This window comes from Psittacula echo (assembly GCF_963264785.1).
Source record: "Psittacula echo genome assembly, chromosome: 7".
NCBI lineage: Eukaryota > Metazoa > Chordata > Aves > Psittaciformes > Psittacidae > Psittacula > Psittacula echo.
In genome coordinates, this window is record NC_137740.1 from 12,255,923 (window position 1) to 12,269,347 (window position 13,425).

General features: G+C 45.1%; 1 protein-coding gene across 10 annotated transcripts in view; it reads right to left on the reverse strand.

Moving 5' to 3' along the window:
• Positions 1 to 13,425, reverse strand: part of ST3GAL3 (ST3 beta-galactoside alpha-2,3-sialyltransferase 3) — a gene marked incomplete at both ends in the record, with an annotated part of 189,839 nt that overhangs the window by 11,702 nt on the left and 164,712 nt on the right. For 4 of the 10 annotated variants that reach the window (XM_080624076.1, XM_080624078.1, XM_080624073.1 and 1 more), the window contains 2 exons: positions 2,417 to 2,563; positions 12,605 to 12,751. The exons of 5 other annotated variants lie outside the window; for them this stretch is intronic. In XM_080624076.1, the coding sequence (XP_080480202.1) occupies positions 2,417 to 2,563; positions 12,605 to 12,751 (294 nt within the window). The remainder of the gene's footprint in view (positions 1 to 2,416; positions 2,564 to 12,604; positions 12,752 to 13,425) is intronic. One more of the 10 variants, XM_080624077.1, reaches the window with a different exon arrangement.

Below are 13,425 nucleotides of genomic sequence, written 5' to 3' on the forward strand. Positions count from 1 at the left end.
TATTGATACGTGGGAACAGATGGCTTTTCTTGTACTGGGACAGCGAAAGGTAAGAGGAGCCTGTGGGTGAGGATGTGAGGATTAGATGGGCAGACACATATCACATAACCAACCTTCAAGTGGAAGAGAAACCTGCCTCCTAGAACCAGCTCTGCTGGCCTGCAGAGCTCTCACCACCAGCCCCGGCTGCAAAAGCAGACCCACTGACATCTGAATTAAGTCAGGCTTCACCAGAACCTTTCAACACTCCCCCACCTCCATACAGAACATCCTGGACATGATGACTGACAGCTTCCAGACAGCAGAGGCCTGACAAAGCAGGCACCAACCGGTCTCTCCACTGTTTGCATTTCACATGTTCATCCTCATCTACTGCCCTGTGCCATTCAAGATTTACTCCTGAAACCACATATGGTGTCCAAGAGTGACTCCCTCCTTTATTCTGCTGGTTTGTGCATCCCACTCAGGGTGCTGGCCTCCAGAGTCAAAGATCCAAGTGATGTGGACCGGCGACTTCAATCAGAGACTCCGTCATCCAACTCTTTTTGCCAACTTTTCCCATTGATTCATGTAAGCATCAAGAGCAATAAGACTTAATTCTTGTCAACTCCTGCTTAGGTGTCCTTTAGTTCAGAGACACCTACCAGGTTGCAAAATAGGCTTGGCACAGGACACCTGATGTGAATGTCCCCCATGCCCAAGAGCAGACATCCTTATGAGACAGGAGGGACAACTAGGCAAGAGTGATTCTTCACCAAAGGCAGCCGATTCACCGGAGTACACACTGTGGTTTTCACACAGGCAAAAGCTTTTCCTGAAACTTTCATGAACAGTCTCTGTATCCACTGCTGGTGCCAGGCATCTGCATTCATTTTCACTCTGGTGTAGTGGTGTCTTTGCTGGATTTAGCTGTACTGACTCAGTTCTGGGCCTGGGTAGCCCAGGGTTCTGTCTCAGACAGTGGTTATAAGCAGACATCCAGGGAAGAGACAGAACTGGGCAAACAAACAGTGATACCTCCTCCACTACTGCAAGAATGACATTCCTCAGCTATTTTCCATTCAGGGATTTCATAAGCCAGACACCACCTCTGTAAGTAGTGTCTCAATTCACTTTTCCTCTCTGGACATACCTCTTAAATCCTGTAAATGGGCACTCACTTTCCCAGCCTGGACTGATTAAATCCACGGTTATTCCACTGAGCAAGGCAGACTTTCTGGCTACCTCCATAGGCCCAGAAGGTATCTCAGGACAAAAACGTTTGGTCCCTTGCTATATCTGGGACCTCCTCACAGTCATTTCCCAAACTCAGTTTGTTCTCTTGGCCTTTGCTGAGAGGTTGTTCCAAAGCCTCATTACTCTGATCATTAGATGCATTCTTCTTATTTCTCAAGGTGACTAATCACTGATTTCTAATTCCTCTCAGTCTGCCTAGGGTCATGCAGCCTACAGACTGTGAGAGTACTAAGACACGTACAATCTTGTGATGTGGAAAAACACAACTTTCCAGCTTCCCTCCTGGCTTTGATCAATGGCAAAGTGCTGGAGGTGAATAAATGCAAGGCGAACAACTGCAAGGAGACAGCTACTGCCCATGAACAATACAATTTTCACAATGTGAAGTATGATGGAGAAAGTTTCCCTACCCAGGAGCCAGTGAAGAGCGAGTAGCAATCTTCAAAAGACCTGGGCAACATCTGTGCTGGGAAAGAATGAGCTCTATCAATAAAGCATCAAACTTTCCTACTGTAGAAGCTTTGACTAGTGTCCAAGTTTGCTCTAGTTTGGTAGAGGAAATGAACAGACCTGAAAGAACATCTTTATATTGCTGCATTATACCAACGTTCCTCTAAAAATGCTGTTCATCTTACTGTGATAGTACCAGATAATCTTCCTAATTTCGAGCTGGCATTAAAGAGCAGCCTCCTCAGAGCAGTGATGTATTTACACTAGCTAACTGCTGCTGAAGAGTCAGCTGAGAACTAACATGCACAGGCTAATCTCACCTCCTCCACATTTCACAGGGGCTGAGGGGATCATCTAGCGAAAGAAGCCTATGGATTAGAGAGCAATACAAAGGACCAAAAAGCAGGAGGAGGCCACATCTTTTCAACCCCAAAGCAGAACTGCTCCCTTTCACCCTAACTCAACATTTATGTGAAACTTTTCCCTGCTGCTCGAAGATGGAATCACATTATATACACATTCCAGAGAACTTTTCCCAGCAGAAACAACCATTTTTAACACACATTGCACTTGGGAGAATGTCTAGAATTTTACTGGCAAATGCATGGGTGCAGCTGTGTTTTGACCCATACAGGAAAGCTGGAAGTTGACATCACCATCCAAGTCAGGTTCTGGAGTTGGGGTGGTTGGAAGGCTTGGGAGGAAGATGTGCTCAGCAGGAGCTCCCTACCTCTTTGATGGCAGACATCTTGATGTTCTCATAGTAGTGCAGCGGTGCATTGGGTGAACTCATGTCATAGCCAAACCCAGCTACCGCCACCTCATCACAGTTGTGGAGCGCCATGGTTATTGCTACGCTTCCCAAGGTAGGGATGTTCTGAGAGGAGAGAAAGCAGGAATGGAAGTCATTAGCAGGTTGCCATTTCTAGAATCAAAGATTTCCTCCTATTGTCTCTGCTCACAGGGGCACTGCTGCTACTAAGCAGAAAATCAGGAACAGAGTTATTTGGTTATATCTGCACATCAACTGCCCAATGCCAGCTTGCAGGGTCAATAGCCTCCCACAACGTGTAAAGGAAATCATATTAACCAGCTTATTGCAAAGCATCTAGTACAAAAGCAGCAGCTCTTGCTTGAGGGTCTATGATCTGACACTCCAGGGGAGTATTGCAGGGCAGAGGGATTAATGTTAATGGCCAGACTCGCCTTCCACAACTTTGCTATTCTGAGAATGGGGCAGCAGATGAGCTGGAGGATGAATCACAGTGGATACGTTAGTTTTCTGAAATCAAAACAGATGTAGATACTAGATTACAATACTGTGCACATCACTGGCTTTCAGCTAGGCCAGGGAGGAATACTTATCCCAAATGGACCACCACACAGGAGCAGAAGTGAAGAACAGTACAAACTCTCTATTTTACTGATAGCAAAAGCAGTTTAAGGAGGCCGTTACACAGCTCTGGGAGATAGAGAGGAGTCAGCAGTGTGCACTGAGACCCCTTCCTTTGCTCAGAGGCACACCAAAGGCAAAGGGCACTCTGGCCTGTGCCATACTGTTCCTCGCCACAGCATATTGGGAAGATGAGGAGCAGTGGGAAGCCAGTTGGAGATGGGTAGTAGCACACTAAGCAGGGACATACCAAATGTCCTCCCTGTCTACTAAGCTGCCATCTGAACCAAAATCCAGCCTCAGTCCTTCCCATTTCATCTGGCTTCTGCTGAGGCCCTCTAGCAGTGGTGCTGTACAGCTGCAGCTCCTCTTGCGCACTTAGATGAGTATGACTCCTGTGACAGACGTGTTTCCAATGTAAAACCCCAGCTCACAAACTTTTCTAGCTCCTCTTTAGCCAGATGAATCCAGAGGGAACTTTATCCCAGGGGCTAAGGAGAGGCTGAGAAATCCACCCACATATCTTATCTTCATTTGTAGAGCACCCAACACTGGCTGTTACCGAAAGCATCACGAGTTCAGAGGACATGCTCAGACAGTCACCAAGGGTGACAGCCGCTTAGCTGAGATGTAGAAACCAACTGCACACTCACATTTTGCATTTAAAACGGTTTACCCTGAACCGGTGAGCAACGTTATTGCATTTCACTTTGTGTTAGATCCCAGTCTGTTAGAACATCATGTTTTGAGTTTCTGCCTCTCATTCAAAGGAGCCAGCTTTTGGCAACACACTACCTTGCTCACTTATCATTGCCTGACTGTCCCAAGACCAACATTTTCCAAGCAAAGAATGCCACCTATACCCTAGCTGAGAAGTGCAGAGCTGGGAGCAAACTCCATGTGCTATGGACTCTGTAACGGTGCACTGGAATCACATTAATCTGAAAACAAACGTGTAACAACTGCTTATGACTTGATCAGTGAGACACAAAATTCAAACATTTCAACTGTAACAGTGCACATCTGAAATTAAAAGACCTTAACTACATCCTCCTGTGTCAGCTCTGGATGTTAGGAAAGACAACAGATTAATTTTGTTCCTGCTGCTTAATTTCAGTTGATACTCAACAGAAACAATATCGGTTTTATACTGGGCACTAGTTAATTGTTAGTTCACTGGTAGCCATAAAATATCATAAAATAGGGTTAAAAAAAAAAAAAAGAAGAAAGTTTCTTAGGCAAGGATAAGAAAATTTGCCCAAATTTCAAAACATGCCAGAACATCCTGTCTTCCAAGCACGGCAGTTCAAGTTCAGATATTCTCAGCTTTATGTTTTACATAGGAGGTGACATTCACATGTCACTGGAATTGCATCAGCTGGTAAGCGGACATGCCACAAAACCCTTTTCCTCAGCTGAGCTGTAGTTACAGTGTCCAAAACACAGTGAGTAAACGGTTATGTCCTCGAGAACGTGTCATGTTGTCAGTGGGAATACGCTGGTGTTAATGCCACCCACATTTGCACTGGGCCCATTCCCACGGTACAGCTCAAGGGAGACATAGGGTCTTTGCCTGGAGGGAATTTCACTGGCAGAGTTAACATTCAAGAGCTGACTTTCTAATGTGAGTCTTACAAACCACAGAGAATTAATCATACTACCCAACCTTACGGGAGGACTGCCAAACCACCATAACTTTCTTTCAGGCATATCCTTATTTCTGTTTGGAGAATAACAGATTACAGAAATCACAACTGAATTTTCCTTTGGTCACCAAATATCTGCCTGACTTCATTCTAGGCATAAAACCTCCAATGGCTTTAATGGAAAAATAGGATACAATTTCCTCACCTGCTTCTGTTTTTCAGTAGTTCCTGACATGCAGTATCTCAGTAGTGCCTGCTCCTCTCTGAAAAATGATTAAAATACCAAAGGCTACCAAAGACTTCCTAACCCCTTGGATTGTAGTAGATGTATCAGGTTTGGCCCCTACAACTATCAGAAATTTGCACGGTGTCCTTAGCAAAACAGTTTTGTGTTGTCCTAAAATCCAGAAACTCATGATCTGAAGGCAGGTTTTAATTAAACTGTGCCTTAGTTTAATTAAAATTGGTGATGTTGGCACCCTCCAATACTATGGCAGCTACAGCCTAGTGTGTGTGTCCCCGTTGAAGACAAGAGATCTGCAGCCATTCACATGTTCACTGTTGAGATGCAGCCTCACGTTCCACCGCTGCAGTCAGAACCCTGGGGGCTAGAGAGGACCACCTCAAAAATACTGTAAAAATTATTATCCCTGCTATTCACTGAGGGCAGGAACTGTTTAGGGCAGTCTGAGGCTGCTTGCAGAGCCCACCCTTAGTAAATGGTGTGGATAACAGCACCTGCTAAGAGAACATGTGTACAAACTGTGTGTGTACCCACGTGTGCCTGGATCAAATACATGTAACCAGGTATTTGCTCTGGTTAAAGAAGCAGAAACCATCAGACAGATTAAACAGCAACTGAAGGGGAATCAGACTTGAAAAAAAGAAGGAGCCAAGTTGAAAAAAGAGCCAGCTTGAACAGAAGTATAAAAGAAGCATGTCTGCTGGTTAATTAAATGTCATTACTGTAAGTCAATACAGTGCTTTGGTCCTGACTTGGTTTAAATTATAGAAACTGAGCCCTTTTCTCCTATGACAGCCTGCTGAGCTGCTGCTACTCCTTCCCTCTGTTGAAAATGAAGCATCACCCTTTCCAGCTTGCGGCATGGGAGAGAAAAGGCCCTGTAGGATTTAGGGAAGTGTCCCTGGTTGTGCTGCACAGCAGCCAACTCCGCAGCACTCTCCAGGTCCAGGGGAAAGGGCTGTCCTCTCCTCTAAGATGTGGCAAATAAGAGGGGAGGTGCATCAGAGAGAGGACACGGTTATAATTATTCTCTGGCTGCATCTACACAGCTTCCAAGCTCTTCTCATTGTACATAGGCATATAAATTCATTAGCTGCTAAGCTCTAATTTGGACCTAATGAAGCATGTGCAACCTTCAGGGCAAGGTGGGCGACAGGTCAGTCGAAGAGAAATTAAGCATCATGGACATGGCTCTGCCAAACCTGGCTTGCTATGCCCTGCATAATGCGTCAGTGCTATCTCACCACACACACCCTTGTGCCGTGCCCCAAAGACATACCAAAGCAACCACCACACCTCTTGCATTATGAAAATAAAACTCAAACAACTGAGCAGCCCTCTTGTTATTCTAGGCCTTTGAACCAAAATCCTAACATCCTGCCTCAGGAAGTTGGGGTTGGACCAGCTCAGAGCCTGTCTTCTCTGTGTTGTACTCCGTAATACGTAATGTACTCCCAAGCAATGCTCCTTTCAACACAGCCCAGAAGTGGCCATTCAGGAGGCAGAAGCCTCCTGAGATGCCTCTCAGCCTCACAAACACTGGCCTGTGCAGGCCAGGCCACAGAATGGGGCTTCTGGAGTTCCCAGCAGGAACGCTGCTCCAGATGTGGCCATGATGAGCTTCTGACCTTAACCCGTGCCCACCAACCAGGGAGAGTTGGAAATGGCAAGACCCCAGAAAGCACTGGCAGTCCTCTCCCCCTGCCAGTTCCCTGCCACAAGCCTTGAACTTGTCCTTGCAAGCTCTGTACCTCCTGCTGTGTCTCACAGGTTTCTGTTCCGGCGAGGGGCCATAGTGGGTACCAGATTCAGCATCCTCTCTCCAGCACTGATAAACAATTACAAGGGCAACATCCCTGGACAACGTGGCCTGAACTGACAGCCCACGTTTCCCAGCCTGGCCTGCTTGTCTAGGACCAAACATCTGGAAAATGTAATATCTAATATAATGCTCTCCAGGGATCAGGCCTTTGCCTGGTCCCATTTGAGAGAACACAGCAGACTGACAGATGAGCCAGAGACGACACCAAAAGGCCATCTGACAAACAGAAGCAGCAAACACAGTGGTGGTGAGCAACACATCACTGCAGCAGTGCTGGGCAAAGGCTGCCTGTGCATCCGGAGCATGGCTCCTTCCAGGGGCCCGCTGCCACATGTCCTCCACGGATGAGGTGAGCACACGTGTGGTTGATCCTGGGTGAGAAAAGCATAAAGACAAGAGAGGCAAACATCTCTGGTCTTGAGCTGCATCAGGGATCACTGCAAGCTTTGTGTTGGTGTAAACACAGGCAGTCTGCACCATCAGGTCAAGGGACCAGAAATGCATTTAGCAGTACAGACAGACATGGGACAGGTTCTCTTAACTGCTTGCTCCTACACTGTTCTCTGCTGCAAGGGGAAAGATAAAAGGCTTCCCCTCAAGCCATTGCTGTTTCATCTTCCACTGTTCCCCTTGAAGAGGCTTTAAAGACTGACTTCCACTCAGAGAAGAAAAGAAGCCAGTTAGCAGAAATGACTGGCACCAGCCCTCCTCTGGACTTAATGGAAGCTGAGCATCACCTTTAAGGCTTGCACTGGAGATCGAGTGTTGGTGACTGAACCAGGGCATCGTAACTACTCTTTGCTTGGTGCATGTGAAAAGGTCTTGCTGCTTTTCATTCCATGCCTGGGTCATTCCTGTGTCACTGCCTGCTGGACTGGAAGGAAATGACTGCTGTAAATCTGTTTTTAGAAATATTTGACTCCCTTAATATGTTAAATGAATTCCAGTTATTTATGGGATTTTATTCAGCTCAGATATATTGGATTGTTCAGACTATCCCAACTGTTACCTTTTTCAACAAAAGGGCATTGCTAAAGAATAAGCTCCCTACAAACAATAATGCACCTGGTTTGACTACTATATTGACTTATTTGAGGGAAAACTGGAAAAAATGCTTACCTGAGAAAAATTGCTGCCTTACTTTAATCAGTTACGGACCTGACCACATAATAGCAATGAAGTCTTCAAAACAAAAGAAATACAGAACAAAACTGTAATAGTCATCGCATGGTATATACAACAGCCACTGTATTTTGGTTTTGTTCATTTATGTTTGCATAGGAACAACCCAAACCTGCTCTTTGCTTCCTTTACCTTTCAAGTTTGGAAATACGGCATAAAATTTGATGATTTAGCATCACTTGTTGTAGGCATAAAAATGCCTGGAATTCTGCAGAGTGGTCCCAGTCACAGGAGGTTACAGCCCACAGTGCTGCTCTCACAGTTACCTCCATCCATGCACAAGATCAGCTGCAATACTGGGCTTCAAAAGACAAAGCAGAGCATCTCCAACACTCTTCCTTCACCTCCCCTAGTTACCCCATGTAAAATATCTTTGACCACATCTAACCTGATGTGCTAGCTCTGATTCACCTTTGTTTGCTGTAGAGCAGATTCCTGTGCAGTGCAGGGAGAATATTTCTTAGGGACCTAACAACTTAACAGAGGGCAAGCAAGGGCATGACTTTACTACATGCTAGCTGCTCTGGGGTAACCGCATGTATGCTTCACCCCATGCTAAATGGGAGTTCATGGCCTACTCTTTCATTGAAGAGTAAACTCCCTTCAGTTACTTTGCATTTATCACATGCAGAAGCACCTGGTTGAGCATTCACTAAGAAGCAGCTGGTGTACATCTAACTGCTACCCTATAATAGCTTGTCTGATTGTTCATTCCCCAGCAGATCATGGACTGATCACACTGCAGTGGTAAAGGATTGGACAGTGCAGCCCATGAAGCAGATGTACTGTCTTGCAAACCCAAAGCTTAACAGTGACACTAGTCTCTATATTTAACTGACTGCAGCTGCAGTGGCCCTTTACATGTTCCTCTGCCTGCCTTAGAAGAAGCTGTCAAAGTGCAAAAAAAAGGACAAGCATGCAGCTGGGAAGGATGGAGTGGCAGACTGCTCTGCTCCTGCCATCCCTACTTCTCTTCTGCTCCATAAAGACCCAACAGGTCCCAAGACACGGCCTTCATAGTAACAGTCCAGCAGCAACAACCCAGGAGACAAAGCTTGCTGACACTAGGGCAACCCAGTACTAACAAGATAAAGGGTCATTATGACCAGCCAGTGGAGGTGAAAATCTCCCTCAGGAGCAAAGGGTCACCAGTAGCATCTCCAGAAAGGCTGCCTGCCCACATGTAACAGCAAAGAGAAGCCATGGGGAAGGACATGCTAACTCCAGCATCAGAGGTTAATCCCAGAGTGTATGAGGGCTGTCAGCACTCTGTAGAGGTGCTAATCCATGGCCAGGTGCCTGATGCAGCCTGCTAACACCTCCTGCATATGGCTCCTCCTTCATCAAGTTGGTGCTGAGGCTGGGTGAGCTCCAGAGGAGAACATTTTATCTGTTTAGTAAGGGGTCTATAGATTCAGCCATTCCCAGTACACAAACAAATCAAAGGCTTGCAGCTTTGGGCAGCAGAGCTTCATCTCATTAAGAAGTTAAATCACAAGCAGTTCCATGGATGCACAGCAGGAAGATAGAAACAAACACCACAGTCTGCACTGGAGTCCTCAGAGTCCTGATAATTTGTGTAATCTGAAATGGTCTCCCGCCCACCTCACACTATGCTCAGGGGTCCCAGAGAAGCCAGAAGCATACTGCTCCAATGGCTCTGAGTGCTACCAAGAGGACAGAACTACTTGCTACGCAGCAAAAAGCACCATGGCAATAACCACCCCTAGTGTTGGACATGCAACAGGCAATGATTCCCTGGAACTGATGTTCATGCTTGTCCCCCAGTAAGCTGTCTGCAGTGTGAGGTAGGTTATTGCATGCCTGAATTACAAGCTGCAATACCAGTGATGTCTGGTCTACAGGCCAAAAGACCCTTAAAAAGAGAACTTCCACTGTAACATAAATGACATACATACACCTTTGGCTAGTGATGCAGCCAAGCCTGCACCCACACCTTAAGAGCATTCTTTAACCAAAGAGAGGATCTTTACTAGCTCATTTCTTTCATGATAATTCATCTTCAGGCATTAACATTCAATTTTCCCCAGATGTTGCTACTATCCTAAACAAGTTTTTCTTTATAATCAGCTTATCCCAAGAAAAGAGAAGTGTAGCAGGAAACAGCTCTCCCTCTTCTTAAGACTTCAGTAAACTGACTGAGGAAACTCCTGAAAACTTTACTGGTTCCAGAGGGAACTCACTGTTCATTGTGGGTGACCAGTTTTGCTCCTTGCTCAGACTTCCAGCTACTAATGCCATAAGTGCAATCAAAGTGCAGATCTCAGTTCTACCCCCCTAGTACCCTCCAGAACCATCTGGCCCAAATTCTACTATCAAAGCAGAGGATGTTACTACATTCACCCTTTATTGAATTCTGGGAAAAATGCTTTGAGATCAGCCTCAAACTATTTTACCAGCTCTCCTCAACCTTGCTGAAAAAGCCCCCAAATTACAAAGTTAATTGGCAGCACATTGTTACCATATGTGGTGTGCAAGAGAAGCACTGAAGTTTATTTAGGCATCAGAACCAAAGACGAGTGGAATATTACTGCTCTTTATGAGGATTTCGTGTTGGCCCTGATTACTAAGGCATCCCCAGTCTTGATCCTCCTATGTGTAGCCTGCCCAACATACTACAGCACACTGCAGCATGGAGGCACCAATTTGCCCCATCCCGGCTCCTCAGAAGAAACTCAGGACACATAACGTTCACTGTGCTTTTGCTTACTAGACCTCAACATTTTCCTTTTCCATGTTTATAGGCTTCCTTCTTGAGTAAAGTTCTCCAGGCTTTCCTGGATCTCTAAAGCATGACCTTGAACCCAACCAGCTATGGTGTCCAGCTTCTGGGTCACTCTGTCTCTTGTGGAACAATTCTCTAGCTGCCTCACTCATCTTGCCAGGTCTCTCTCAGATTTTTAATGAGAATTGGATTATTGGTCTACATGCTCTGATTTCCACTCTTCCCATTTAAACTCTCAGTGAAAAAAGGTCTGTAACAAATTTGTATCACCAAGATACAATTCAGACTCCAGTAAAACTTGTTTTTAAGCTGACAGAATCCGTGTATGAGAGCGTCCTTTCACAGACAGCACAGGGTATACTAACCTCCTGGCCCACAGATGCACCTGCAGAGCTCCTGTTGCCCCATCTGAAGGAATGAACTACAATTTACACAATCTAGCAGGGGTCAATGGGCAAAGACTGCTTGCCTTAAAGCTCCATAAACTATTTTTAAATGCTGAAATGGGCTTTCATGAAGTGGAACATCAGGTTTCAATTAAGATGCCTTCATTTCCCAATCTGATGTGTGTTAAACAACCTATCAAAACCTCATAAACTTCAGTTCATAGCATTTTCATTTCCGGATTCTCTCTCCTCCTCTCAGCTTAAGTAATATCTTATGTATTAAAATAACGTGTTTAAAAATAAAAACAAATCTGGAGAAAATAAAGGCAAAAGTCTGATGATTTCTGTCCTTCACTGGGGCAGCACTCCTGATTTTCTGGAAGACAAATTAAGACCACATCTTTCTAAGTGTAAGTTCTGGAGAATGCCGAAGGGTGAAGTTAAGTTACTTTCCACCTCATGGAAATATTTAGAATAAGAAACCTTCAGTGTACAGAGTAAAAATTCAGTGTTTCCAAAACCCTATGACAGCTTTCATATGTACATACGTAGCAACACATTTCACTTAAGATCCATTCTGTGTGGCTGAATCTGTCTGCACATCTTTTACATGGTATTTTAAGAAGTGAATTTCCTACCTCCAGGCACTCACCCATCTGACCTGCACATAACAAACACCTCTAATATTTCTGAAGACTTCACATGAAAAACAAGGCACTATTCTGTCTGGTCCAAATCCCTGCTGCGACACAGCAAATCTCCTGTACTGGTAACAACGGAAGGACAACGCCAGGGGCAGAGCAAGCAGACCTTGTCCAGCAAAAGTGCTTCTCTCTAGATTTGTCAGCTGTGCTAATGTGTCCAAAAATGTCACGTGTAGTCTCTATCAACAACTATATCACATGTGTACATGAGTAATTTACCCGCCCAAGTAATACTTTCCTTAATGGTTGATATATTAGGTAGAGCAAATATAAATAGGTTCTGAGGACAGCATTGCAGGGTGAGATAATCCAGAAAACCCAGGTCACCACCTACTCCACACTAACACTCCAAAAAGTTGCACTGGGGGTGAGAGATATGAGAATGACCATGAAGGTATTTTTGTTAATAGCCATGACCTAAGACTGTGTTTTGCATTGTCTTCTCTTGTGAGCTTTTGCTTCTAAAACTTGTCACTGTAAGATCAGAATTTCTTACCAAAGGCCTCATAAAACAAACCTTTACACGCTTTTATTATAAGCCTCAGATGCAACTTTACAGTTACTTTCAAGACACTGCTGAAATATTGATGCTCCCGCACAAAATCCTCAGTGTTCCAAGGAATGATCTTGCGTTAGCCTGATGGAAGCTGAGCACTGCCACCATAACAGAGCCAAAGTCCTCTGCCTTCAATTCCCATCAGCAGAGGCTCAAAGGAAAAGTAAGAACAGTGTAAGACTACTGCTGCTTGGTCTCCCATCCTTCCCCATGGTTTGCTTGCTTTGCTTTATACCTACCCCTCTGCCCATCAGGCCGTTGTTGAAAGGCAATCCAATGAAGCTGAAAGCTGCCTCCTGGATGAAGTAGGGATTCAGGATACGTATCTCATGAGGTTCTCTTGGGACACGAGTTGCCACTGACTTCCAAAAGCCATCAGAGGCACTCTGGTAACAGTAACAAAAAGGAAAAGAAAAAAAGGAAAGATAAACCAACAAACACAATTATATATTCTATATTAATTATAAAAATGAAAATGCACCACTGGCAGCAGTTCCCACTGTCCCTGCTCACTGCCACAAGCACTCATGAAAAGTTGTAGTTGTATATCAACGGGTGCATCCTGGAGGGTTGAGAGCAGCTTGCGCAGATGTACTTGAGCTAGTCTGGATGACACATGTAAGGAAGACAGAGTCTTGGGCTTCAGGACTAATAACCCCCTCCCTGGTGCCATCTTTTCACTTTTAATTGGCACTTCAGCTAGTTTGGTTAATAGCTTAAGCATTCCAGCACACGCTGTCATCACTGTCACACTCCCACCTGCCTCCAAGGGGACATACCCTTGGATAGCAAATGCTTCTAAGAACATTCAAAGAGCTAAAAATGACCATACAGCTCTACTCATGCTTTCAACTTTATCCTAGATTTATCGTCTTCTGTCAGGTTTCATGTGAACTAAGACATAAGCTTATAAAGATGACATCTTGTCTTGTGAAGAGTCATGCATGTTCATGGTACAAGGGGAAAAAGAAGTTTTCACCCTGCACACATGGGAGAACACTGGCCTGGAGTACTGCTGCCCTGCCAGACAGCCCTGCCTAAAGGGTGGCTCATGCCTCTC